The sequence below is a fragment of the Phyllobates terribilis genome, unplaced genomic scaffold, assembly GCF_046119375.1.
Source record: "Phyllobates terribilis strain yellow unplaced genomic scaffold, ASM4611937v1 Scaffold_4__5_contigs__length_816908805, whole genome shotgun sequence".
NCBI classification, from domain to species: domain Eukaryota; kingdom Metazoa; phylum Chordata; class Amphibia; order Anura; family Dendrobatidae; genus Phyllobates; species Phyllobates terribilis.
Genome location: NW_027362764.1, coordinates 162,768,065 through 162,793,026, shown reverse-complemented (window position 1 = coordinate 162,793,026; position 24,962 = coordinate 162,768,065). Strand labels below are relative to the sequence as shown.

Genomic DNA, 24,962 nt, shown 5'->3' with positions numbered 1-24,962 from the left:
CGTCAGCAGACCCCTGTGGTTGTCATGTCTTGATTGGTATGAGCGCCGACCACATAGCAAGTGAGCACATTTGCTGCATACAGGCGATCTGCTCATCGCCAGTATGTAGCAGAGGGGATCAGATAGCTGCTGCTTCTAGTCTCCCATGGAGACTATTGAAGCAAACAGAAAGTGTAAAAAAAATGTTTTAAAAATATTAAAAAATATATAAAAGTTGAAATCTCCCCCTTCAAAATAAAACAATAAAAAAAAAAAACCACATACACATATTTGGTATCGCCACGTTCAGAATCGCCCGATCTATCAATATAAAAAAATAAGCCCCCACCAAGCCCCAGATCACAAAAAATGGAGACGCTACAGGTCTCGGAAAATGGCAACTTTTTTTTTTTTTTTTTTTAGCAAACTTTGGATTTTTTTTTCACCACTTAAATTAAAAAGAAGAAAAGGGCAATGGTACCAGATACTAATGTAATGTATGTAAACTTTTGACTTTGCAGTAAGTAATAAAAATGCCTTAAAACATTCTCTCTCTCTCATTATTCTGGCATTTGGCAAATATTAAAAATGATGGTAATCCTAATTGACATAAAACGGGAAAGGTTTATTCTGATTTCATGTCAGATATTTAGAAAAACATGGATATGTGTCTTTTTATATAGTGTATGTAAACTTCTGGTTTCAACTGTATATGCATACTGGATTTATTTAGTCCCTGACTCCCCCTTTAATAAATACATTCCTTCATGCTTTTCTGCATGCTGGAATGCTACTCCTATATGTTGGAGAATCATGTTTGCATATCTGTTGCTAGCACATTCGTGACTCATAGAAGCCGCAAACATATTGATCAACTCATGACTGCTCAAGGCTATAAGTGTAAGAAAACTGGATGCAAATAGGATGAGTCACTTAAAGAGAGAACTATGGCAAACATACATCTATAGATTGTTTTATTTTGGTTTTGGTTTCCCAAATATCGTCTTATTATTTCACAGCATTTTTAATTTTTCAGTACCAATTAATATAATCTTTTGAAATCAATTAAATTATTTGGAATGTGAACATGATCCATGATTCTAACTATCATGCAGATATAATGAGTATCGTTCGTCAACACCCGTTATACCAAGGCTTCCATGGGGCAGGGAAAGAGAATATGGAGGAATTGGAGCTGTGGCTCTTCCAGAGGATCGGCGACCAAAGACAGAACCCCCATCACAAGAGACAAAAGGGCATAAGCACTATGGGTATGGAGGAGATCCCTGGCCCAGGTATGCTGTCGAGACTTACCTAGTTAAAAAACTATTTTTAATTTTTAATATTATATTTTGGACATGTATAAGTCATATTCTTGGGCAATTGCAAAGTGACCCTAAATTGCTGGCCAATACCAGGTTATGACATTTTCTAACTGAACAGTATCTGTCTTCATATTTTCTATACTGGCTGCAATTATTGCCCTGGATGTTTTATTTTTATCTGATGAATCATATAAAATAAAAATCCAAGTAAAATGTCAGATATTACATTTTATTAAAATGAAGTTTGTAATGTTACTCACATGTGGAAATTATGGTGACACTTACAGTATATTAGGTCTTTCTAGCAAGTCATCCATTTATTGGGATAGTGTATCCTGCGGCACTTTTTTTATATACTTGAAAATGTTATAGCATGTTAGTTTCTGTAACAGACAAAGCCTGAGGCAGAAACCTAAGTTATCTCAACTATCTGCATTTTTTTCTGCTCAGCCAGTGAAGAAGGTATCACGTAACTACAATTCTAGTCGGTAAATAAGAACTTTCAATATGACCACTAGAGGTCAGGATTACTCATTTTAAGTCACTTCATTTACTGTAGAACTCAATTACACCTGTTATTTTCATATTCTACCACTAGATGTCACCTCATAATACATACTATACATTGCCAGGTACCAAGAACAGTAAAATTCCGCTAATGGAACACCTAATAATAATAATAATCTTTTTATTTTATATAGCGCCAACATATTCCGCAGCGCTTTACAATTCAGACAATTTCCAGACATTATCGGCACTGTCCCCATTAGGGCTCACAATCTACATTTCCCTATCAGTATGTCTTTGGACATAATTTATATCAACCGTAACAAATGAATCGCTACTCCTTAAAAAAAAGAACAAAACCTATAGACAAGTGAGTGAGACTATTCCACATTATTATACAAAATCAATTATTTTTATCATACACTGATTCACAGAAGGAAAAAAATCATAAAAAGATTAAAAAACTTAGACAAGCGATACAAAGCATCATATAGCAAAAAGAGAAGACAGGCCAAATTGTATTTACCAGGATTTGTAATGCACAACCAGGATCACGTTTCGCCAGAGCTTCTTCAAAGGCGCACACACACTGGAAAAAGTGAGTCCGGATTATCATTACATTACTAAAGTTGAATCCTTAAAGGATTTATTCCCTATTTGGATAACCCCTTCTCAATCCGTATGTTTCCTCCTTTTAAAAGAACACTTACACTTACCCCGGTGCCGGAGCTGTTCCAGCGGTGTCGGCACTGTCTCTCCAGGTGATTGCGTAACATTGTAACATCACATGAAACCTGTGGCCAATCAGGGGCCACTTCACTCTCCCCGCAATCAGACAAATCACTTTTATCCAGAGAAGTGAGCGCTGCTGCTTTCTCTCTTCGTTCGGATGCATGTGATACTTCCGAAGGAGGGGAGAGTGAAGGAGACGCTGACTGGCGGCAGGGTTCGCGTGACGTCACACTGTACATGACTGTGGTAACACCGCTGGGACGGCTTCAGCACCAAAGGTCAGTATAAGTGTTGTTATGTCAAAAGGGAGAAACATAGGGATTGAGAAGGGGTTGTCGAGTAGTGGAGAAGCCCTTTCATTTTCCCAAGTATTTTATTAATCAGTAGTCTAGCAGCAAGGTAAAATGTATTTTGCATCCATCTTACAGAACAAACAATGTACAAGTTTTATTATCCTTCTATCTTTGAATAAATTTCAATACAAATGATTTACCTCCTGAAGACCCTGCCACCCCAGCACCGCCTCTCATTTGCTCTCCTATGGGTGGTCTTATTTTAAAAGGTATCAAAAGACTGACCATCACATCCAAACAGAAAACTGGTGTGTACAGGTGCTTACTAAGAGTAGCCATCTCTATATATAACTAACAAATAAAGTTACACTCTATAGCGCTATAGCATGTAAACATGAAATATACATTAAATTTGAATTGCATTACTGCTCTAGAAAATAGGAAAAAATGAAGATACTTAGCACATAATTTGGAGATGGCTACTCTTAGTTTGCACCTGTACACACCTGTTTTCGGTTTGGAAGTGGCGGTCAGTCTTTTAACATTTATACATAAGCTCTGTGACCGAGCACTCCACCCATCAGCCTATGGTGGTTTTAATCACAGCAGGATCCTACCTACCCATATAAATGTAGGTCCATGAGAGGAGTCACATTAGATTAGGTTCCCAGCAAAGAAGGTTACCCTGCCGTAGCTGCTGGGCATGCATGAATTGCCCAAATTATATGCCAAGTATCTTCATTTTTTCCTGTTTTCTAGACAAGTAATGCTATTAAAATTTAATGTATATTTCATGTTTACATGCTATAGCGCTACAGAGTGCAACTTTATTTGTTAGTTATTTTAGGTGGCAGCTGTAGTGTAAGTTCTATAAGACAAAACCAGTGCAGCCAATCATTAGGCTTAGCGGTCTTGTGCCATCTAACTTGACATCACAGCTGAGTTCAGTTCAAGCAGCGTGTTGAAATTTTTGTCCAGCAATCTACTAGGCCACATCTCTGGCAGATGCTTATGACAGACATGGGGGTTATTATTAGGCTCCCAGATTGCATAGAAATCCCCCCTTTGTCTTTGATCAGTGCTTGGTGCCTTAGGTCATTGGTGTCCAACCTTTGTTACCTTGAGAGCGACATTCTGCTCTGAGAGAGAGTCTCGACTTGAGCCACATTGTCACGGGTGTGTCAGAGGTGACAGACATTTGGTAAAATGCAAGAGCGCAATAGGGTCTTATCCAATTAATAAATGTTACATAAAAGTATTAAAAACTGCTCACCTAGTAGGGTTGTGTGGGACACAATACCTACAGTATAAAGCCTGGACTCCAAATGCTGCAGCTTCCTATGGATATGTCAGAGATACGTATGGTTGTCCTGAGGAAGGAGTCAGTGGACTCTGAAACGCGTAGACAATAAACCTACATTTTTATCCATCATACTAATGGTTTGTCGTGACTCCAGAGAGCGCAGAAACAACTTCCTTTCCCAGCATCTATCTCAGAGGTGACAGACAGTCGCCCTGCAGTTGGTTGCAAGAGATCTCTACGTTTGGCATTACAGACATCTTCTTAGAGGCTGGCTGTCTCTAGGACCCAGCGGCTACCTCCCTCTGGTAATTATCTCCCTGACCTGAGTGTATAAATACCTGGTGTGTCTGAGAGGGAGGTGCCGGTGATATTCATTACTACTTTTGAGGCTTTAGCAAGAGCAGTACTTTGTCCTCTCTGGAGCTTGAGGCCGTGTGCGAATTTGGTTGGAGTCATCTAAAGCTAAGCAATCCCCCCTGTTTGTCTACCCTTGTTGTCTATAGAGTTTAGTGGAGATCGACTAGTGCTCATCTCCTCCCTTCCCTAGCCTTAGCCATACGCCAGGGAAAGTCAGGACGAGGCACATGTGCGGCGATTGGTGAAGAGCCAATATAGGGATGGTAATGGAGACAGGGTGACACTAGACCAGACTAGGAGGTCTCCACTCCCCCCTCTTCCTTAGTGTCTGGGCTCCCTTTCCATCTTCCCTCTGTGTTGCACTACTTCTTTCCCACACCCTGCATGATAGACATCCAGAGCCCCTCGATTAGTGATATCTAGCTCCTGCCTCCTCACACACAGAGCCCCCAATACCAGTATAATGACAGTCAAAAATTCACCATAAAATTCACATTGAGGCAAAATACTAACATCCAGGGGTTTCCGCCTTACCCTTATTCGATATTCTCCCATCAAGCACACCCACCATGCTATTGCACCAAGCTTCAAGCACCTCCTCTGACTGGCAGTATCATCCTATCTCCAGCCTTCCATATTTATCTCCACCCTTACTCTCCACCAGTATATGCTCCGCCAGATCAGCTCTTCTGTGTGGATCTACACAAAAAAGTCACCATTTGTAGAGCTACTCTTGACAGCTGTTTGCTAGACCTTGTGCTAATGCACCAAGCTGTCAGACAGCCGCGAGCCACACATCACGAGCCTGCGAGCCACATGTGACTCCTAAGCCTCAGATTGGGGAGACCCCTAAATTAGGTTATCCGCCACAGCTTGGGTATCAGGACTTTACACCATACAGCACGGTAATCCTCTTCAGTACCCTCATCGGCAGCACTAAAAACACTTTACTGTGGTGGTTAAGGGGTTTATTATTAGCAGCACGACATTAAGCTCTGGTCTCCAGCGCTGCCAGATAACCAGAATCCCAGAAAAAAACCTAAATAACATCAGCATATATTATGTTACTGTGATTGATTGCATTTGGGCAGCGTGCTAACTTTCATAGTCACCATTTCTTCTAATGAACACTGCGTTCTGATGCTAGAACCAAACATTACCTTGTTGTACTGCTAACAAAATGTTTATGTTGTCCAGGGGGTTACCGATCGAGCAATACTATGACCTGACTAAGCTGAAAAAGAGTGCTGTCCGAGCGAGCGATGACCTGTAAGTAACTTGGGCTTAAAAGGGTTGTCTGATGAAAACAGGTTACCACCTATGCACATGACAGGTGATAGTTCGTAGATCGGTGGGCGTCCGATCACTGGGACCGACACGAACAGGCACAATAGGGACCTTCCATTCCCGTTAGCACGGAGCGGCAGTGCACATGCTCAACATCACTGTATTCATTCCCTGAAGGGCTGCAGAGAGCGGAGCTTGGCTTTTTCGGCAGCTTCATAGAGAATGAATGGAGCGGCTGTCGGATATGCGACCTGCCACCCAATTTGGATAATTAAAGTTTCTTATCGGGGGTAGAAAGTAGGCAAAGAGATTTTGTGGATATATTTTTATCAGCTGAGCACAGAATAGCTTTATGCCTGGTTTCCCTATTATATTTTACTGCATTTTTGTATTTTTACTTATATTTTATGTACTCCTTTTTTGCAGCATTGGGATTTTGTGGTGTTTTTTTCACAATGACATTATAAAAGTTATCGAGCACTGCCAAATTGATGGCTTATCTTTTAGGCCTCATTCAGACGTCTGTGCTTCACTTACGTATTCTCTCCGTGATTTTCACAGATGGAACACGTATCCATTATAGTCTATGGAGCTGTACATATGTCCATGTTTTTTTGCAGACCATGTGTCCATACAAAACTCGCAGAGACATGTCCATTTTTTACCAATATCACATGAAAAATAACAATACAATTCCATGGGTCTGTGAACTCACGGATGGCATCACTGTGCTGTCAGTATTGTCAGTATATAACATTGCATCCATACGAAAATCACTGATGGTAAAAATTGACACACGGACCAAACTGATCCAAAACTCTGATGACACTCAGACCATTTTTTTGCACAAGTGAACAAACACGGACATCTGAATGAGGCCTAAGAGTGGAATGAAATATTGGATTGCTGGGGATTGTACTCTGGGCCTCTGAAATATATAGGATTGGGCTGTAATAAACGGCAAACAATGAAGCCTGGTAAACACAGCAGGGAACGAAGTGCTCCGTGGCTCTTCAATCAGCTGACTGTCATGTGTACAGGACCCTCACATTTTGGTATAATGATGACCTATTCTAAGTATAGGCCATCAATTTTGTAGTCCACAATAACCCCTTTATTTCATATTGTTACTTGCTTACTAAATGCAAAGTTAATCAAGTTTCTAAATAGATTTTATTAAAAATGTGCTTTAATTTTGCTGCTGCATCGTGTCTGTAATTCTTTTATCTAGCTGAGTGTTTTTTAAAAAATCTCACGTAACAAGAATGAATAGTGCAGCACTCACCACTGATGCAGAAACGTCTTTTGACATACCACATAAGATGTAACAATTCGGTAACAGCAGTTTTGCCATAATGGCCGAACTGTTACATGTTATAACCAAGCAATTCAATTAATTAAGAGAGGTCTTTACAGCAGTGGTGAGTGCCGCATTGTCCTTTTTTATTGTGTGGAAGTCCAGCTTTTACTTGTCCTGTGCTGATACTGCTGGACAATAAAAAGAGTAAGATTAGTTGGGAGCAAGGAGTCTATGATTTTGCTGAGTGAGAGAGCAGAGCAGTGCCAGACTTTCTGATTTCTTTTGTGGTCATTGGCTTTTACAAAACTTTTACAAATCTGTCAAAGTTTCTCCTATTGATTTGGACATCTCTCTCTGCTCCTCCACCCTTCTCTCAGTGTTAGAGATAGCAAGAGAGACCGGGAGGGTGTTGCACTCAAATCTCAATAGTGGAGAGGGGAGAAAGTATGTTAAGATGAATAGATAAAACAGTGGAGGAAAGCACATGCAGAGAAAGTAAGTACATGGTTGGGGCTGTGCTGATAAATAAACACAGAAGACAGCATTATCTGGAATACACACAGAGCTCACATCCAGCCTATATTACTGGGAGAGACATTCCCATGAGAGAATATCTGAACCTTGAATCAGGCTGCAAATCACATATCAGGGCGACTGAAAATGAATGAAGGAATCAAGATTGCGGACTGAAACTTAGTGCAATTTTATTAATTAAATGTAAGCATTAGAGATGAGCGAATAAATTTGAGTAGCATTGAATTATACCAAAAAATTTTGTAACTCACTGCTGCATGGATTCAGCAAAATGGCAGTTGCTGGCTATCATTTTTCTGAACGTAAAAGACAAATAAAATGTTAAAAAAAAAAAATTTACACTTACCTCTCCGGCCCCTCTGCATCACCCATCTGGACCTTGCTGCATTTTCAGATTAACTCCATTCGTGCTGAAATCACCAGGCCTCTCACGGTATGCTGGGACTTCCAGCTTTGATAAGGGCCCGGGAGGGTTCTGCTCAAGCATGCAAAAGGTCACAGTGTGCGCCGTGACTCTGCACGTATATATTCAGAACCTTTCTGGGCCTCATCTGATCTGAAAGTCCTGGCCTAGTGTAAGAGGCCCTAGGACTTCAAGAGCGGAGGCCATCTGAAGATGCAATGAGAATCGGAGGGATGACGGTGAGCAGAAGAGGGGCCATTGAGGTAAGTGATCAGGTGAGTGTAAATATTTTATTTTTTACATATATGATGTTTATTATGTTCTGGGGTCTGGAGACACCCCAGAGAATAATAAGGGACATTACATTTATGGAGAATGACTTCTCCATGAATCGAATTTCCCAGGAACATCTGTGCAAACAGGCGAGTTTGAATTTTGTCAGATCCGCTCATCTCTAGTAACCACTAACATATGTAAAAAAAAATTGTTTCCATGTCATAGATGTCCATGGCCTTTAAGTCTGCAATGTGACATGTGCATAAAAACAGCTCCAGTAGTTATAAAAAAAAACACCTGACAACTACATCCATTACAGTCAATTATAAAACTTTACAGAGAGCAGAAATTTATATTACATCATAAAATCATTATAATTAGAGCCAGTTGTCTCCATGAATTATTATGGCAGTGGTATGTTGTGTAATATGTTATAATAACATAGTAACATATAACAGGAATCTAGGTACAAAGTAAGAACATCCAAAATGAACCTCTTTTATATCTCTAGGTATCCAAAACCACCAGCTGCTTCTGTAAGGTAAGTAAAAAATACAATATACCATAACAGGAGGCTGAAATGCTGGAAAATCACAGAATAACTGAAGTGTGTGATCTTATAACATAGTGACAAACAAATCTGTGAGGGCTTTCCAGCAGAACATCCATATCATTCTCACATTTCCAAGTACGCGGTTTTCCCCAACTACACATCCTCGGAAGAAGCTTCACGTTGTTCTACTCCACTGCGACCACAAACACCAGCAAGTGGTTATCCCACCATCGTCCTACGTAAAACTAAAGGTATGTATTACCAATGCTCTGTAAACAGGACCTCATGTATGAGAGCTCAAGCAGACCAGAACTGGAGCAGTTGGCCATAAATAGGAGCCTGAGCACTGGTGTCGTTTTTAGGTTTACTTTATCAAAAATAAAAGCTGAATCTTGACATTCTGCTATGGTAAATTTTTGGCTGCACTACTTTTTATGCATTAGGACCAGTGTCTCTTTTGTCCTGAAAATGTTCACAGATTTATATTCCAAGTCATTTAAATTGAGGACATTTTTACTTCAGTTGTCTATCTGCATAACTTTTTTTTTAGGTTCAATGGCCACATTGCTGGATTGTGCCACTGTCAGGGGCTTCATCACATTTTAGGCATATGTCACCAGTATAAACAATAAATATCTGATGAGATGGGGTTTAATTGCTAGACACTCCACTTTTCTGTAGAATGGGAGATCCCTGCTCCCCTATTTGGCACTTCAGAGAAAGGAGTCAAGAGGTCCACGGATGAGTGTCCCTATTTCCACTGCAGTTAAGAGAGATACCGAAACATACAAGTTTTTCACATCCTCTATAAATCACGATGGAAAAAGTGATATTCATGCACAACTACTCAATTCCCCTCTGGAGTGCTTAACAGAGAGCCTCTGAGACTCACAAATACGAGGGTTCTAGGAATGGTTAGGGGGCACATGTGGCCTATGGGCTGAAGGTTGTGCAAGACTGTTACAGATGGATAAAAAGGAAAAGCACAAAAAATATGGTCTTCATTACAAGAACAATATACTTACCAGCAGGCTTGGACTGGCCCATTGGGGAAGCAGTGAATCCCCAGGTGGGCCTCTCTACAGGAGATGGTTCCTTACTCCCCTCTATGAGCACTGGTTGGCACAATACACCTGATTCACTGTATAATGTTCTATGCACAGATGAAGGCAACATCTCAAAATTCATTAAGTAAACGACCCAGTTTATTATTATTATTACTATTATTATTATTATTATATTGAAGCCTTGGTAAATTTGTGAATGAGGGTGACTCAATATTTGCATGGAGCTTAACAGTGGCCTCCCAGAGTCAATGCTACTGGCGGGCCCTTGTTACCAGAGTCTGACACTGCTTACCAGCTACATGCTCACATTTTAAGCCCCATATGAGCATTCTATCAGCAGCTATTTGGATGCTTTTTCATCTTCCTAAACCATATTCTGTCTTCTTAGGATCATTCTCATGAGACAAGTACCCACTATCAAACACCAGAGAATTATGGTGTTGCTGGGAAAATACTGGAACTTCTGAGGCCAATTCTTGTATGAATGATAGAAAACATGTTTGTGTAACTGTAATTCACAGAAGGGCCCCTTGCATAAAATCCTATTCATGATAATTAAAAGATAAAAAAGTGGTCCTATAAAAATATTTGCATGTGTCATAAGTCAAAATCACAGAACAGTATTCTGGATCAGACTTGTCCATTAAAAGTTAATGGGTGAGTAAAAAAATAAATCATGTATGTGTTACCATCCATTTGATATAAAGATAGGAAACTGTATTTGTCCTTTATTATTTGTTAAATTGTTCCTGCAAATAATAGATGCCGCACAGAAGGACAAAATGGATATATAAATGTACACAGATGTAAAAAATGGATACATACAGTGGGGAAAATAAGTATTTGATACACTGCTGATTTTGCAAGTTTTCCCACCTATAAAGAGTGGAGAGGTCTGTAATTTTTTTCGTAGGTACGTTTCAACTGTGAGAGACAGAATCTAAAAATAAAAAACAGAAAATCACATTGTATGATTTTTACATAATTAAATTGCATGAAATAAGTATTTGATCACTTACCAACCAGCAAGAATTCTGTCTCTCACAGACCTGTTAACTTTTCTTTAAGAAGCCCTCCTACTCTGCACTCATTACCTGTATCAATTGCAACTGTTTGAACTCGTTACCTGCATAAAAGACAACTGTCCACACACTCAATCAATCACACTCCAACCTCTCCACCATGGCCAAGACCAAAGAGCTGTCTAAGGACACCAGGGACAAAATTGTAGACCTGCACAAGGCTGGGATGAGATACAGGACAATAGGCAAGCAGCTTGGTGAGAAGGCAACAACTGTTGGCACAATTATAAGAAAATGGAAGAAACACAAGATGACTGTCAATCTTCCTTGGTCTGGGGTTCTATGCAGGATCTCGCCTCGTGGGGTAAGGATGATTCTGAGAAAGGTCAGGAATTAGCCCAGAACTACATGGGATGACCTGGTCAATGAACTGAAGAGAGCTGGGACCACTGTCTCAAACATTACTGTTAGCAACACACTACGCCATCATGGATTAAAGTCCTGCAGGGCATGCAAGGTCCCCCTGATCAAGCCAGCACATGTCCAGGCCTGTTTAAAGTTCGGCAATGACCTCTGGATGATCCAGAGGAGGCATGGGAGAAGGTAATATGGTCAGATGAGACCAAAATAGAACTTTTTGATATGAACTCCACTCGCCGTGTTTGGAGGAAGAATAAGGATGAGTACAACCCCAAGAACACCGTCCCAACTGTGAAGCATGGTGGAGGAAACATACTTTGGGGGTGCTTTTCCTCAACGAGGACAGGAGTACTGCACCGTATTGAAGGGAGGATGGATGGGGTCATGTATCGCGAGGTTTTGGCCAACAACCTCTTTCCCTCAGTAAGAGCATTGAAGATGAGTCATGGCTAGGTCTTCCAGCATGACAATGATCCAAAACACACAGCCAGGGCAACTAAGGGCTCCGTAAGAAGCATTTTAAGGTTATGGAGTGGCCTAGCCAGTTTCCAGACCTGAACCCAATAGAAAATCTTTGGAGGGAGCTGAAAGTCAATGTTGCCCAACGACAGCCCCAAAACCCAATTCTGGTATGCATGGCCCCTTCGTCCCTAATCCCGGTATGCATGGCCCCATCATCCCCAACCCTGGTATGCATGGCCCCTTCATCCCCAATCCTGGTATGAATGGTCCCCTCATCCCCAATCCTGGTATACATGGTCCCCTCATCCCCAATCCTGGTATGCATGATCCCCTCATCCCCAATCCTGGTGTGCATGACCTCATCATCCCTAATCCTGGTATGCATGGTCCCCTCATCCCCAATCCTAGTATGCATGGTCCCCTCATCCCCAATCCTGGTATGTATAGGACCTCTCATCCCCCTATCCTGGTATGCATGGTCCTGTCATCTCCCAATCCTGGTATGTATAGGACCCCTCATCCCCCAATCCTAGTATGTATGGCCCCATCACCGCCCACATAAAAAATAAACACTTATACTCACCTTCCTTCCTCACCTCTGTTCCAGCGCTGCGTCCTGTCTGCAGCAGCTCATGTCGGCATCTGAGGCGCAGCGCGTGCTCTCAGACACTGATGTGAGCTGCTGCTGCCGGCATATTCACTCCTCCGCACACCGGGACTATGTGCGTGGAGAGGAGCGAATATGCATTCTCTTTAGTAGCGAGCACTGTCAGCAGGAGCTGCGGCTCAGTGCTCCTCCGTGCCCGCTACTAAATAGAATGAATATTCCCTCTTCTCCATGCCCATGGGCGTGGAGAAGAGGGAATGTTCATTTCCCTTTAGCAGCGGGCACATGTGGAGCTGCAGCAGCGGCTACTGCGTGAGCCCCACGCCTCCGCCGTCACAAACCCCCCCACTATCCACCAACGGAAATTCTATATACTCAGGTATATACCCGAGTATAAGCCGAGAGGGGCTTTTTCAGCACAAAAAATGTGCTGAAAAACTCGGCTTATACTCGAGTATATACGGTATGTAAAAATCATACAATGTGATTTTCTGAAATTTTTTTTTAAGATTCTGTTTCTTACAGTTGAAGTGTACCTATGATAAAAATTACAGACCTCTCCATTCTTTGTAGGTGGGAAAACTTGCAAAATCAGCAGTGTATCAAATACTTATATTCTGCAGCTGTAGCTGAATAAAAAATTGTCAATTTTTTCTGGGTGTAAAACGGATGACTTTGCACACACTCGTGTGAACCTGGCCTATGAGAGCATGTCTTCAGTGTCTACGTGGCATTACAAAGAAAGCTCCGATTTCCCACACGGTGGATGTTCTGCTATCTGTGACTTCAAGCCCAGTGTCCAATTTCAGGATGCCATAAAATGTAGGACACAGGCTGTAGATGGAGAAGGGAGAGCAGAAGATTTGGACTTATTTCTGCTCACAGGTCTGCCCTTGCTCAGCACTTTCATCTGCATACATTTGATGTTTATAGTGCGGAGCATGTTCTATATATGATATCCATGGTGTGGATAATGTCTTCGGTTTATATTATTTTATAGGTAATCCATACAGGCATGAGATAGTCACCAATACTTCTGAGGCTGAAAAGTTCCCACTGACATGGCCCGGACAGCATGGATACTATCATGTAGGTCCATCATAATATTTATATACTATGTATTCCTTATATAGCACCAACATATTCCACAGTGCTGTACAGATAGAGGAATTTCTAACTGACCCAGATGATTTCTGAAATATTTATTAAAATGAAAACATATTATAGTGATTGCAAGTGATGACAGATGAGATCTTCTTGAATGTAGACCTGGGACATTACTTGTAATCACAACTGGATTCAGTCTCTATATCCATACTTTTGTCTACTCCGTATACACTGTATTAAGGGTACATTCAGATTTAGCAGATCCCTATCTGCAATTAAAATCTGCAAAAAAAAAATACAGATTCACCAATTTTTTGCAAATGTTTGCAGGATTTGCAAATGTTTTGTGATGTGGTAAATGGCTGCACGTTTGTTACAGGTGACTTATGTGCTATAGGTAAGTACAGCACTCCAAGGTCCGTAGGGTGCTCGGATAGGGTCCAACCCTGTAGTATATGCAGCAAAGAATCCGGCACTCTAAAATCAAAGAAAATCTTGAATGTATTGTGTGCAATCCAAACAACCCAGTATTGTGCAATACAATCCTTGTGTAAAGGCTGATATTTATTACAGCGCAGGATAGGAGTGCTGGTAATGAATGAGATGAGAACAGGGCAGTGGAGCCAGCACCGCTAATCATAGTACTATACCATCTGGAGGTGCCTTAGCAGTGCAGTGCCTTTGAAAACACACAGAACAGAGCACTGCATAAAACACTGCTATCATGTAAAGGGAATCTGTCACCAGGTATTTTCCACCTAATCTGAGAGCAGCATAATGTAGAGACAGAGACCCTAATTGCAGTGATGTGTCACATACTAGGCTTCTTCCTGTAACTTTGATAAAGTCCCAATTTTATCAGCAGGAGATTATCACTAGAGGACTTGTAAACCTGCTGCTAGGTAGTCCTCCATGTTCATGAACTCGGTATAACCCAACCCACACCACTGATTGGCAGCTTTATGTCTATTATAATAATAATAATCTTTATTTATATAGCGCCAACATATTCTGCAGCGCTTTGCAATTCAGAGGTTCATATACAACAGTCATAAGTAACATAGCTAAAAATAATACAATAATTAAAGCAAAAATAATGACGACCCTGCTCGTAAGAGCTTACAATCTAAAATGAGGTGGTGACACAAAGTACAGGGGCTTATTTACAATGAAGTTCCAGCCATCTTGAGGGGATGAGGGATAGAAAAAGGCTGCATGAGCTCATCACCAGCCAGTATTTGTAGTGCTTTTGGGTGCGGTGGAGTTTGGTGGAGACTTCTGTTTTGGAGGAATTATGAATGGGCTATAAAAATATAAAAGGACCTCAATTAGGGAACATGAAACGCCACCCTAAACAGGTGTGTTTTTAGGGAGCGCCTAAAACTGTAAGTTGTGGTTCGTCCTAATTTCTTGGGGTAGAGCATTCCAAAGTATAGGTGCAGCTTAGGAGAAGTCTTGGAGCCGGGAGTAGGAGGTACGGATTAGTGCGGATGTTAGTCGAAAGTCGCTTGTGTAGCGTAGAGAACGAGTAAGCCGATAAACAGAAATGAGGGAGGAGATGTAGGGGGGTGCCGCACTGTGGAGAGCTTTGTGGGTGAGAACAAGCAATTTAAATTGGATCCTATAATGTATAGGCAGCCAGTGCAATGACTGGCATAGAGCGAAAGCGGAAGCGTCCGAGTAACGATTAGCCAGATAGATGACCCTGGCGGCAGCATTAACCCCTTTACCCCCGAGGGTGGTTTGCACGTTAATGACCGGGCCAATTTTTACAATTCTGACCACTGTCACTTTATGAGGTAATTACTCTGGAACGCTTCAACGGATCCCCCTGATTCTGAGATTGTTTTTTCGTGACATATTGTACTTCATGATAGTGGTAAAATTTCTTCGATATCACTTGCGTTTATTTGTAAAAAAAAAAACGGAAATTTGGCGAAAATTTTGAAAATTTTGCAATTTTCAAAATTTGAATTTTTATGCCCTTAAATCAGAGAGATATGTCACACAAAAAAGGTAATAAATAACATTTCCCACATGTCTACTTTACATCAGCACAATTTTGGAACCAAAATTTTTTTTTGCTAAGAAGCTATAAGGGTTAAAAGTTGATCAGCGATTTCTCATTTTTCCAACAAAATTTACAAAACCATTTTTTTAGTGACCACATCACATTTGAAGTAACTTTGAGGGGTCTTTATGACAGAAAATACCCAAAAGTGACACCATTCTAAAAACTGCACCCCTCAAGGTGCTCAAAACCACATTCAAGAACTTTATTAACCCTTCAGGTGCTTCACAGGAATTTTTGGAATGTGTAAGAAAAAAATGAACATTTAACTTTTTTCATAGAAATGTTACTTTAGACCCAAATTTTTTTATTTTCGCAGGGGTAACAGGAAAAAATGGACCCCAAAATTTGTTGTGCAATTTACCCTGGGCACGCAGATACCCCATATGTGGGGAAAAACCACTGTTTGGGCGCACAGCAGGGCTCGGAAGGGAAGGAGCACCATTTGACTTTTTGATTGTAAAATTTGCTTGAATAATTAGCGGACGTCATGTTGTGTTTGGAGAGCCCCTGATATGCCTAAACAGTGGAAACCCCCCACAAGTGACCCCATTTTGGAAACTAGACCCCCCTGGGAACTTATCTAGATGGGTGGTGAGAATTTTGAACCCCCAGGTGCTTCACAAATTAATCCGTAAAAATGAAAAAGTGTTTTTTTTTTTCACTTTTTCATTTTTACGAATCAATTTGTGACGCACCTGGGGGTTCCAAGTGCTCACTATGCATCTAGATAGGTGCCTTGGGGGGTCTAGTTTCCAAAATAGGGTCACTTGTGGGGGAGCTCCAATGTTTAGGCACACAGAGGCTCTCCAAACGTAACATGGTGTCCGCTAACAAATTGAATGGAAAATCCGCTCAAATTGTTAGCGGACACCATGTTGCATTTGGAGAGCCCCTGTGTGCCTAAACATTGGAGCTCCCCCACAAGTGACCCCATTTTGGAAACTAGACCCCCCAATGCACCTATCTAGAGGCATAGTGAGCACTTGGAACCCCCAGGTGCTTCACAAATTGATTCGTAAAAATGAAAAAGTGGAAAAAATAATAATTTTTCATTTTTACGAATCAATTTGTGAAGCACCTGGGGGTTCCAAGTGCTCACTATGCATCTAGATAGGTGCCTTGGGGGGTCTAGTTTCCAAAATGGGGTCACTTGTGGGGGAGCTCCAATGTTTAGACACACAGAGGCTCTCCAAACGCAACATGGTGTCCGCTAACAAATTGAATGGAAAATCCGCTCAAATTGTTAGCGGACACCATGTTGCGTTTGGAGAGCCCCTGTGTGCCTAAACATTGGAACTCCCCCACAAGTGACCCCATTTTGGAAACTAGACCCCTCAAGGATTTTATCAAGAGGTATAGTGAACATTTTAAACCCAGAGGTACGACACAGAATTTGATAACATTAGGTCATCATATTGAATAAGTTGTCATTAGTCTTGAGCGCAAGTACTCGCTACTTGAGTTTGCATTGGGTACTTGGGTATGCACCATGTACTGCGTGTGCTCGAATGACATGCTTGAGTCCCCGCCCCGCATGTTTCACGGTTATTAGACACCCAAAAAAAAACATGCGGGGGATCGCTCGTGCATGGCAGGCAATCCCCGCAAAGTTTTTTTGGCTGCAAAGCATATGGGGCGGAGACTCGAGCATGTCACTCAAATACCCACGATACTCAATGCATACCAGAGCACCCGATGCAAACTCAAGTAGCGAGCACTTGCGCTCAACACTAGTCGCCATATCGCCATCTTTTTTTCTTACTTTTGAAAAAAATCCCAACCCCATGACAACCCTAACCCCAACCCCAGCCCAACCTTAACCCTAGAGTTTATTTTTTACGCCGTTCCTCGTGCGATATAAGTGATTACACGACTTTATTCTTCGGGTTGGTGCGATTACAGCGATACCAGAATCATATGGGATTTTTATGATTGACAGCTGTCACACACTAAAAGACGCATTTTTTTGTAAAATCTAGTTTTTTCATCGCCATATTTTGAGAGCTATAATTTTTCCAGATTTTGGCAGACAGTCATGTGATAGCTTGTTTTTTTGCGGGATGAGTTGATGTTTTTATTGGTGCCATTTTCAGGCACGTGACATTTTTTGATCGCTTTTTATTCCGATTTTTGGGAGGCAGAATAAACAAAAACCAACAATTCAGGAACTGTTTTTTTTTTTATTTTTTTATTCTGTTCCGCGTGTGGTAAAATTGATAAGGCAGCTTTATTCTTTGGGTCAGTACGTTTACAGCGGTACCACATTTATATAGTTTTTCTATGTTTTGCCGCTTTTACACAATAAAAGCTATTTTATAGAAAAAATTATTTTTTAGCATCGCTTTATTCTGAGAGCTATAACTTTTATTTTTCGGCTGATGGAGCAGTATGGCGGCTTGTTTTTTGCGGGACGAGATGACGTTTTCAGCGGTAGTATTTTTATTTATATTTGTCTTTTTGATCACGTCTTATTCCATTTTTTGTTTGGCAGTATGGTGATAAAGCATTGTTTTTGCTTCGTTTTTTATTTATTTTTTTTACCGTGTTCACTGAAGGGGTTAACTAGTGGGACAGTTTTATAGGTCAGGTCGTTCCGGACGCGGCGATACCAAATATGTGTACTTTTATTGTTTTTTTGTTTGTTTTTTTTTCATAATACTTATTGATGGGTACATTATATTTTTATTTTTGGTGGATTCTTTTTTTTATTTTTTTTTAAATATTTTTACAATTTTTTTTTTATTTTTTTTTCACTTTCTGACAGTTTTTTAACTTGATTACTTTGTCCCACTCTGGGACTTTAACTTTTTTTTCTCTGATCGCCTGCATGGCACAGGAATGAAGCACCATCCCTGTGCCGTGCAGGCTGTCAGCGCTGGACAGGGAGAAGATAATTTGGAAATGCACTGCGCATGTCCAAAAAATCTTCCTGCTGTCTGGTGACCCGGATGTTGTCATGACGACATCGGGTCGTCATGGCAACATCCTGGAAGCCGCGGCAGACAGCGCTGGAGGCCGGAAGAGGAGGTGAGTATACCGATCACCTCCCCTTAGCCACCGCAATGCTGCGATCGACTTCAATCGCAGCATTGCGGGGGTTAATGTGCCGGGAGTGGTGCGGGACCGCTCCCTGCACATAGCACCGGGTGTCAGCTGTGACAATAAGCTGACACCCGGCGGCGATCGCGCCCGCACAGCCTGTGTGCGGGCGCGATCGCGATGACGTACTAATATGGCACAGGCTTTTAAAGCCCAGTGCACAAACGCGTATTAGTACGTCATAGGTTGTAAAGGGGTTAAGGATGGACTGTAGAAGGGGAAGTCGAGTGAGGGGGAGGCCAATTAATAGAGTTACAGTAGTCAAGGCGAGAGTGGATCAGGGCAACAGTGAGGGTTTTTGTTGTTACCAAGGTGAGAAAGGGGCGGATTCTAGAGATGTTCTTCAGGTGCAAGCAACAAGAGCGGGCAAGAGATTGTATGTGGGAGGTGAAGGAAAGATTGGTGTCAAACACAACGCCCAAACAGCGCGCCTGCTGGCCTGGTGTTATTGTGGTGCCACACACGGAGAGGGAGATGTCAGATTTAGGGAGCTGAGTAGTCGGCGGGAGCAGAAGAAGTTCAGTTTTGGAAAGGCTGAGTTTCAGATAGAGAGCGGACATGATGTTGGAAACTGCGGCCAGAGAGTCACTGGTGTTCTGTAGTACAGTGGGGGTAAGGTCAGGGGATGAAGTGTATAGTTGTGTGTCATCAGCATAAAGATGGTACTGAAAGCCAAATTTGCTGATGGTCTGTCCAATTGGGGCCGTGTAGAGAGAGAAGAGAAGAGGGCCAAGGACTGAACCCTGAGGAACCCCAGTAGTGAGAGGAAGGGGGGGAAGAAGTGGAGCCAACGAACGATACACTGAAAGAGCAGTCAGGTAGAAGGAGAACAAGGAGAGAGCAGTGTCCTTTATGTCAATTGAGTGGAGCATAGAGAGTAGGAGGTGGTGGTCAATGGTGTCAAAAGCAGCAGAGAGGTCAAGAAGAATGAGCAGAGAGTAGTCACCATTACGTTTTGCAGTCAGAAGGTCATTGGTTACTCTGATGAGTGCAGTTTCTGTAGAATGTAGGGGGCGGAAGCCGGACTGTGATGGGTACAGAAGAGAGTGAATGGAGAGGTATCGGGTAAGGCGGGAGTAGACTAGGCGCTCCAAGATTTTAGAGATGAAGGGGAGATTGGAGATTGGTCTGTAGTTATTTGTGCAGGAAGGGTCAAGAGAGGGCTTTTTTAATAATGGAGTAATGATGAAGTGTTTGAAGGAGGAGGGGAAGATACCAGAAGAGAGGGAGAGATTGAAGATTTTAGTTAGGTGAGTAGTGATGACTGAAGAGAGTGACTGGAGTAGGTATGAGGGAATGGGGTCAGTGGCGCACGTAGTGGGATGAGAAGAAGAGAGGAGCCTGGAGACTTCTTCTTCTGTGACTGGGTCAAATGTGGAGAGTGATCCAGAGGAGATGTGGGGAGGGATGGGAGTCATGGCACTTGGTGGCTGGGAGCTGATTTCCTGACGGATGTTCTCTATGAAGTAGGAGGCCAAGTCCTCAGCACAAATGTTCATGATAGGGGCCTGTGCTTTAGGACTGAGGAGGGAATGAAAGGTGTTGAAGAGTTTTTTTGGGATAGTGAGGAGATCAGGGTGGTGAAGTAGGTCTGTTTGGCGAGGTGAAGGGCAGTTATCACAGTGTACACAGAAAGCTGCCAATCAGTGGTGTAGGTGGGGTTATACAGAGCTCAGCATTCAGAGAAATGGTAAATCGGAAGCAGATAAAATAGGGATTTTATCAAAACTGCTGCACCAAGTAAAGTAAGTGACACAACGCTGGAATCAGGATTTCTGCCCCTGCATCATGCTGCTCTCAGATGAAGTAGCAAATACCCGGTAATAGATTCCCTTTAATATATAAGTCTTTATTGCAACAGTTGACTACGTGGTATATCACAATGCAATGTCAACACTAGAAAAAAAATGTAGAAATGCAGGATAAATATACTTATCCAAAAGTATAAAAACACGTTATATTCAAATATAAGCTAAAAATTACAAAAGAATCCATGAGTACATCAGCAACAGAAAACACATGGGTAGGTAAGAGGTGTACAAAATATAAATAGGATTCAGCAATAAAGTCACATATAAATAGGTAGGCACCCGGACAGAGAATATATATACTGTATATCTATTTGATAATCAGAAAAGTCAATCAATAATGCAAAAGATCATAGATGAATACCACAAGATGCCGTAAGGAATAAAACCTTGAAAGACTAAATAGTCAAAGCAAATAGAAAAAGTATACTCACCCAAGCAGAGCAAACCCGAGCGCTTCGCAAATGCTTCATCTATGATCATTTTGCATTCCGTATTGACTTTTCTAATTATCAAATAGATGTATAAATATTCTCTGTCCGGGTGCCTTCCTTATTTATTATATGGGACTTTTTTGCAGAACCCTAGTGATACTTTGTATTTGTGCTGAGACAAAGAGATCATGAGCATGATTGTAGAAAGATACTGTTCTGTAAGTGGTTTAAATTAAGGCTTTCGCTACCCCATCTGATAGCAGAATGATGTAGAGGCAGAGACCCAGATTCCAGTAATGCATCACTTACTGGGCTACATGCTGCAGCTTCGATAAAATCACTGTATTATATGCTGCGGATCAAGCAGTTCTCTGAACTCTGAATAACCCATCTACATCACTCACAAGTAGAGATGAGCGTACCCGTGGAAGTTTGGGTTCGGGTACCTGACCTGAACTTTAGACAAAGTTTGGTTCGGGTTCCAGAACTGTACCCGAGCTTGAACCAGAACCCGAACCCCATTGAAAACAATGCAGAACCGAACTTTGGATCTGGAAAAAAATTCTCTCTCTCTTTGTTAGCATGTGTGTAAATACTAATCAATACTGCTTTATTTTTATAATTGAGAAATTAAATGTCGCATGGTTCATTTCACACACCACTGATTGACAGCTTTGTGTACGCTGTGCATAGGCAGAAAGTGGTGGGGGCGGGGTTATACAGAGCTCATGAATATGTAGGACTACATGGCTGAGCAGCAAGCAGCCCAGTAAGTGACACGTCACTGGAATCAGGGTCTCTGCCCCTACATTATGCTGCTCTCAGATTAGGTGGCAAAACCCTGGTGACGGATTCCCTTTAATAATAATTAATCAAAAAAACAGCACTGAGTTTAGTAAGTGTATATTGTACCCACTGGGGTTGTACACTCATCAGTCCCATGTGATTGGCGAGGGATGACCAAGTGTGCGATTATGAGATTCTCATATTTTCTAAATAGTGATTAGTCATATCCTACAAAACAAATGAAGGAGATATGAACCACACGTGTGTGCACTATATGTCGTCTCGTCGTGTCTTCTATTTAAATAATAAAAGTTACGTTTTATGGGTATTCAATCCCATTCGGTGAATTTTTGATCTCCGAGATTTATAGACAGTACAGATGAATATCAGTGATTGTTTTACCCTTGGGGTTTTAGCTTCAAAAACTGCAACTGATCAAAACCTGCACATGTAGCTTTGAGACATATGTGGCATGCCGCATTGTAACAGTTTCTACATATTTCACTTTGTCTCTATGAGTAAATCGTAACTTCTTCACTGAAATGACACGGCTATAATCTTCTCGCTTGTAATGTACAGATATTGTCTGTACTAGTTGTAATACATAAGGCCTACTGTTCTCATGTAGCTACAAGCCATCTGACCTTAGTATATAGGACAGAACTTGTCGAGCAGTATCATGTAGGATTGTCTTTAGCTACAAAGTACATGCAGCTGATAGTAAGTCCCTAAGAGCCATATAATTAGAAAAGCAGAACGCTTACCCTTCCTTCCGGATTCCTGTTACTATGGAGATCACACGTTAGCCATAGATTTTATGGTCCCGGTGTCATGTTTCTTCATAGCCCAGTCATGGAGATCTTACAGTAAGATTCTTTAGTTTCCTCCATTCTCTGCCCTGTAAATAGATCCTTCAAACGCGCATGGACAAGGCCAAATACAAATAGTAGGAAAGTTACATCGTGAGTAGGGTCCGACTGGGTCAAAAAAGCAGCCCTGCACACAAACCCCACCAGCCCAGATACTAGAAGGGTATGTGCACATGGTCGGTATTGGCAGCGCTTTGAACACAGGATACTTTATGCTGCATCCAAAGCGCTGCACGCAGGTGAATCCGCATGTGTTCATTGAGCCATTCACCGCATCCTATACATTACACTGACAGAATTTCTCTTGCGGAGACTAGCGGCTCCGCAAGAGAAATTGACATGCTGCGGTCAGGAAAGACGCGCCACATATCTGTGTCTGCTGGTGATTCACAGGAGCACAGAGACGCATAGTGGGCATGGGATTTCTACAAATCCCATCCACTTTGCTGTAACATCTGGCGCAGCAATCTGCAGCCATTACTGATCGTGTGCATGTACCCTAACACTCATTACCCCCGATCAGTGAATTTTGCTTTACTTTGTGTCCCACACTCTCCTAAAAGGAGTTATTTGAAGAGCCGCATGTGAATGGCGTATGATCGGCCACAGCTCCATTTACATGGTGCTCTACAGAGCTCCGATTCTCGGGATCATGGGGGTCCCAGCAGCTGGATCTCCAGCGATTGGACAGTTATCCCCTATCCAGAGGAGAGGGGATTACTTATGATAATCAATTTAAACAGGTTTTCCAAAATTTATTTTTATTTGGCCATAGTAATATTGAAAATACTAAACCAATATTGAGGCCTCTCCGACAACAGGACTGGAGAAGTGGTACTGTGCAGGATATATATACAGAACAGGAGGAATGGTACTGTGCAGTATATATATACAGGCCAGTAGAAGTGGTACTGTGCAGTGTATATATACAGAACAGGAGGAATGGTACTGTGCAGTATATATATACAGGCCAGTAGAAGTGGTACTGTGCAGTGTATATATACAGAACAGGAGGAATGGTACTGTGCAGTATATATATACAGGCCAGTAGAAGTGGTACTGTGCAGTGTATATATACAGAACAGGAGGAATGGTACTGTGCAGTATATATATACAGGCCAGTAGAAGTGGTACTGTGCAGTGTATATATACAGAACAGGAGGAATGGTACTGTGCAGTATATATATACAGGCCAGTAGAAGTGGTACTGTGCAGTGTATATATACAGAACAGGAGGAATGGTACTGTGCAGTATATATATACAGGCCAGTAGAAGTGGTACTGTGCAGTGTATATATACAGAACAGGAGGAATGGTACTGTGCAGTATATATATACAGGCCAGTAGAAGTGGTACTGTGCAGTGTATATATACAGGACAGGAGGAGTGGTACTGTGCAGTGTATATATACAGAACAGGAGGAATGGTACTGTGCAGTATATATATACAGGCCAGTAGAAGTGGTACTGTGCAGTGTATATATACAGAACAGGAGGAATGGTACTGTGCAGTATATATATACAGGCCAGTAGAAGTGGTACTGTGCAGTGTATATATACAGGACAGGAGGAGTGGTACTGTGCAGTGTATATATACAGAACAGGAGGAATGGTACTGTGCAATATATATATACAGGCCAGTAGAAGTGGTACTGTGCAGTGTATATATACAGGACAGGAGGAATGGTACTGTGCAGTGTATATATACAGGACAGGAGGAATGGTACTGTGCAGTATATATATACAGGCCAGTAGAAGTGGTACTGTGCAGTGTATATATACAGAACAGGAGGAGTGGTGCTGAGAGTAGCAGCTGTCTGTGGAGCTCAAGCACTTCCAGGAGGAGGGTTGTCGTCTGCCTCTCTTCTCCCCAGGGAGAGGCAGGCTTACTGGGAGGCCGGCATGGCTTCCCAGCCTCCTATCCCCCGGTCTATGCCGGCGGGGGAGAAGGAGCCTCAACAACCGGCCCAGGAGGGAGTGAGGAGATCGGGAAGGGTGAGGAAGAATACATCCACCTGCTCCAACCCCGAGACTGTTCACCGCCAGCCCAGAGAGGGAGACCGGGGCACCCCAGGCCCCAGGAACAAGAGCCCAGCAAGATCCTGGGGGGAGATGAGCTCCAGCGAGTCCACAAGTTCCTTCTCCTCCCGAGTGGTCGCCACGTTGCGAGAGTACGAGGACGCCGGCAAAGCACTAACCCAGCTGAAAGAGGAGCTGAGGGAGGCCCGGGTCCTGAACACCCGGGCGTCCAACAAGGAGAGACCCGCGACCTCCCAGAGGGTTAAAGCCCTCAGAGACGAGGTGGTCAGGTTAGTGCTCCTCCGGGAGGGGATTGAGAAAAGCGCAGGTCCCTTCCTGG

At 42.2% G+C, this 24,962-nt stretch overlaps 1 protein-coding gene across 1 annotated transcript in view; it reads left to right on the top strand.

Annotated features, from left to right (window-relative positions):
* SPMIP4 (sperm microtubule inner protein 4) overlaps window positions 1–24,962 on the top strand; it is a 77,980-nt gene that overhangs the window by 26,013 nt on the left and 27,005 nt on the right. The window contains exons 2-6 of the mRNA XM_073677878.1: window positions 1,095–1,274; window positions 5,694–5,765; window positions 8,808–8,837; window positions 8,925–9,100; window positions 13,428–13,516. Of these exons, the coding sequence (XP_073533979.1) occupies window positions 1,095–1,274; window positions 5,694–5,765; window positions 8,808–8,837; window positions 8,925–9,100; window positions 13,428–13,516 (547 nt within the window). The remainder of the gene's footprint in view (window positions 1–1,094; window positions 1,275–5,693; window positions 5,766–8,807; window positions 8,838–8,924; window positions 9,101–13,427; window positions 13,517–24,962) is intronic.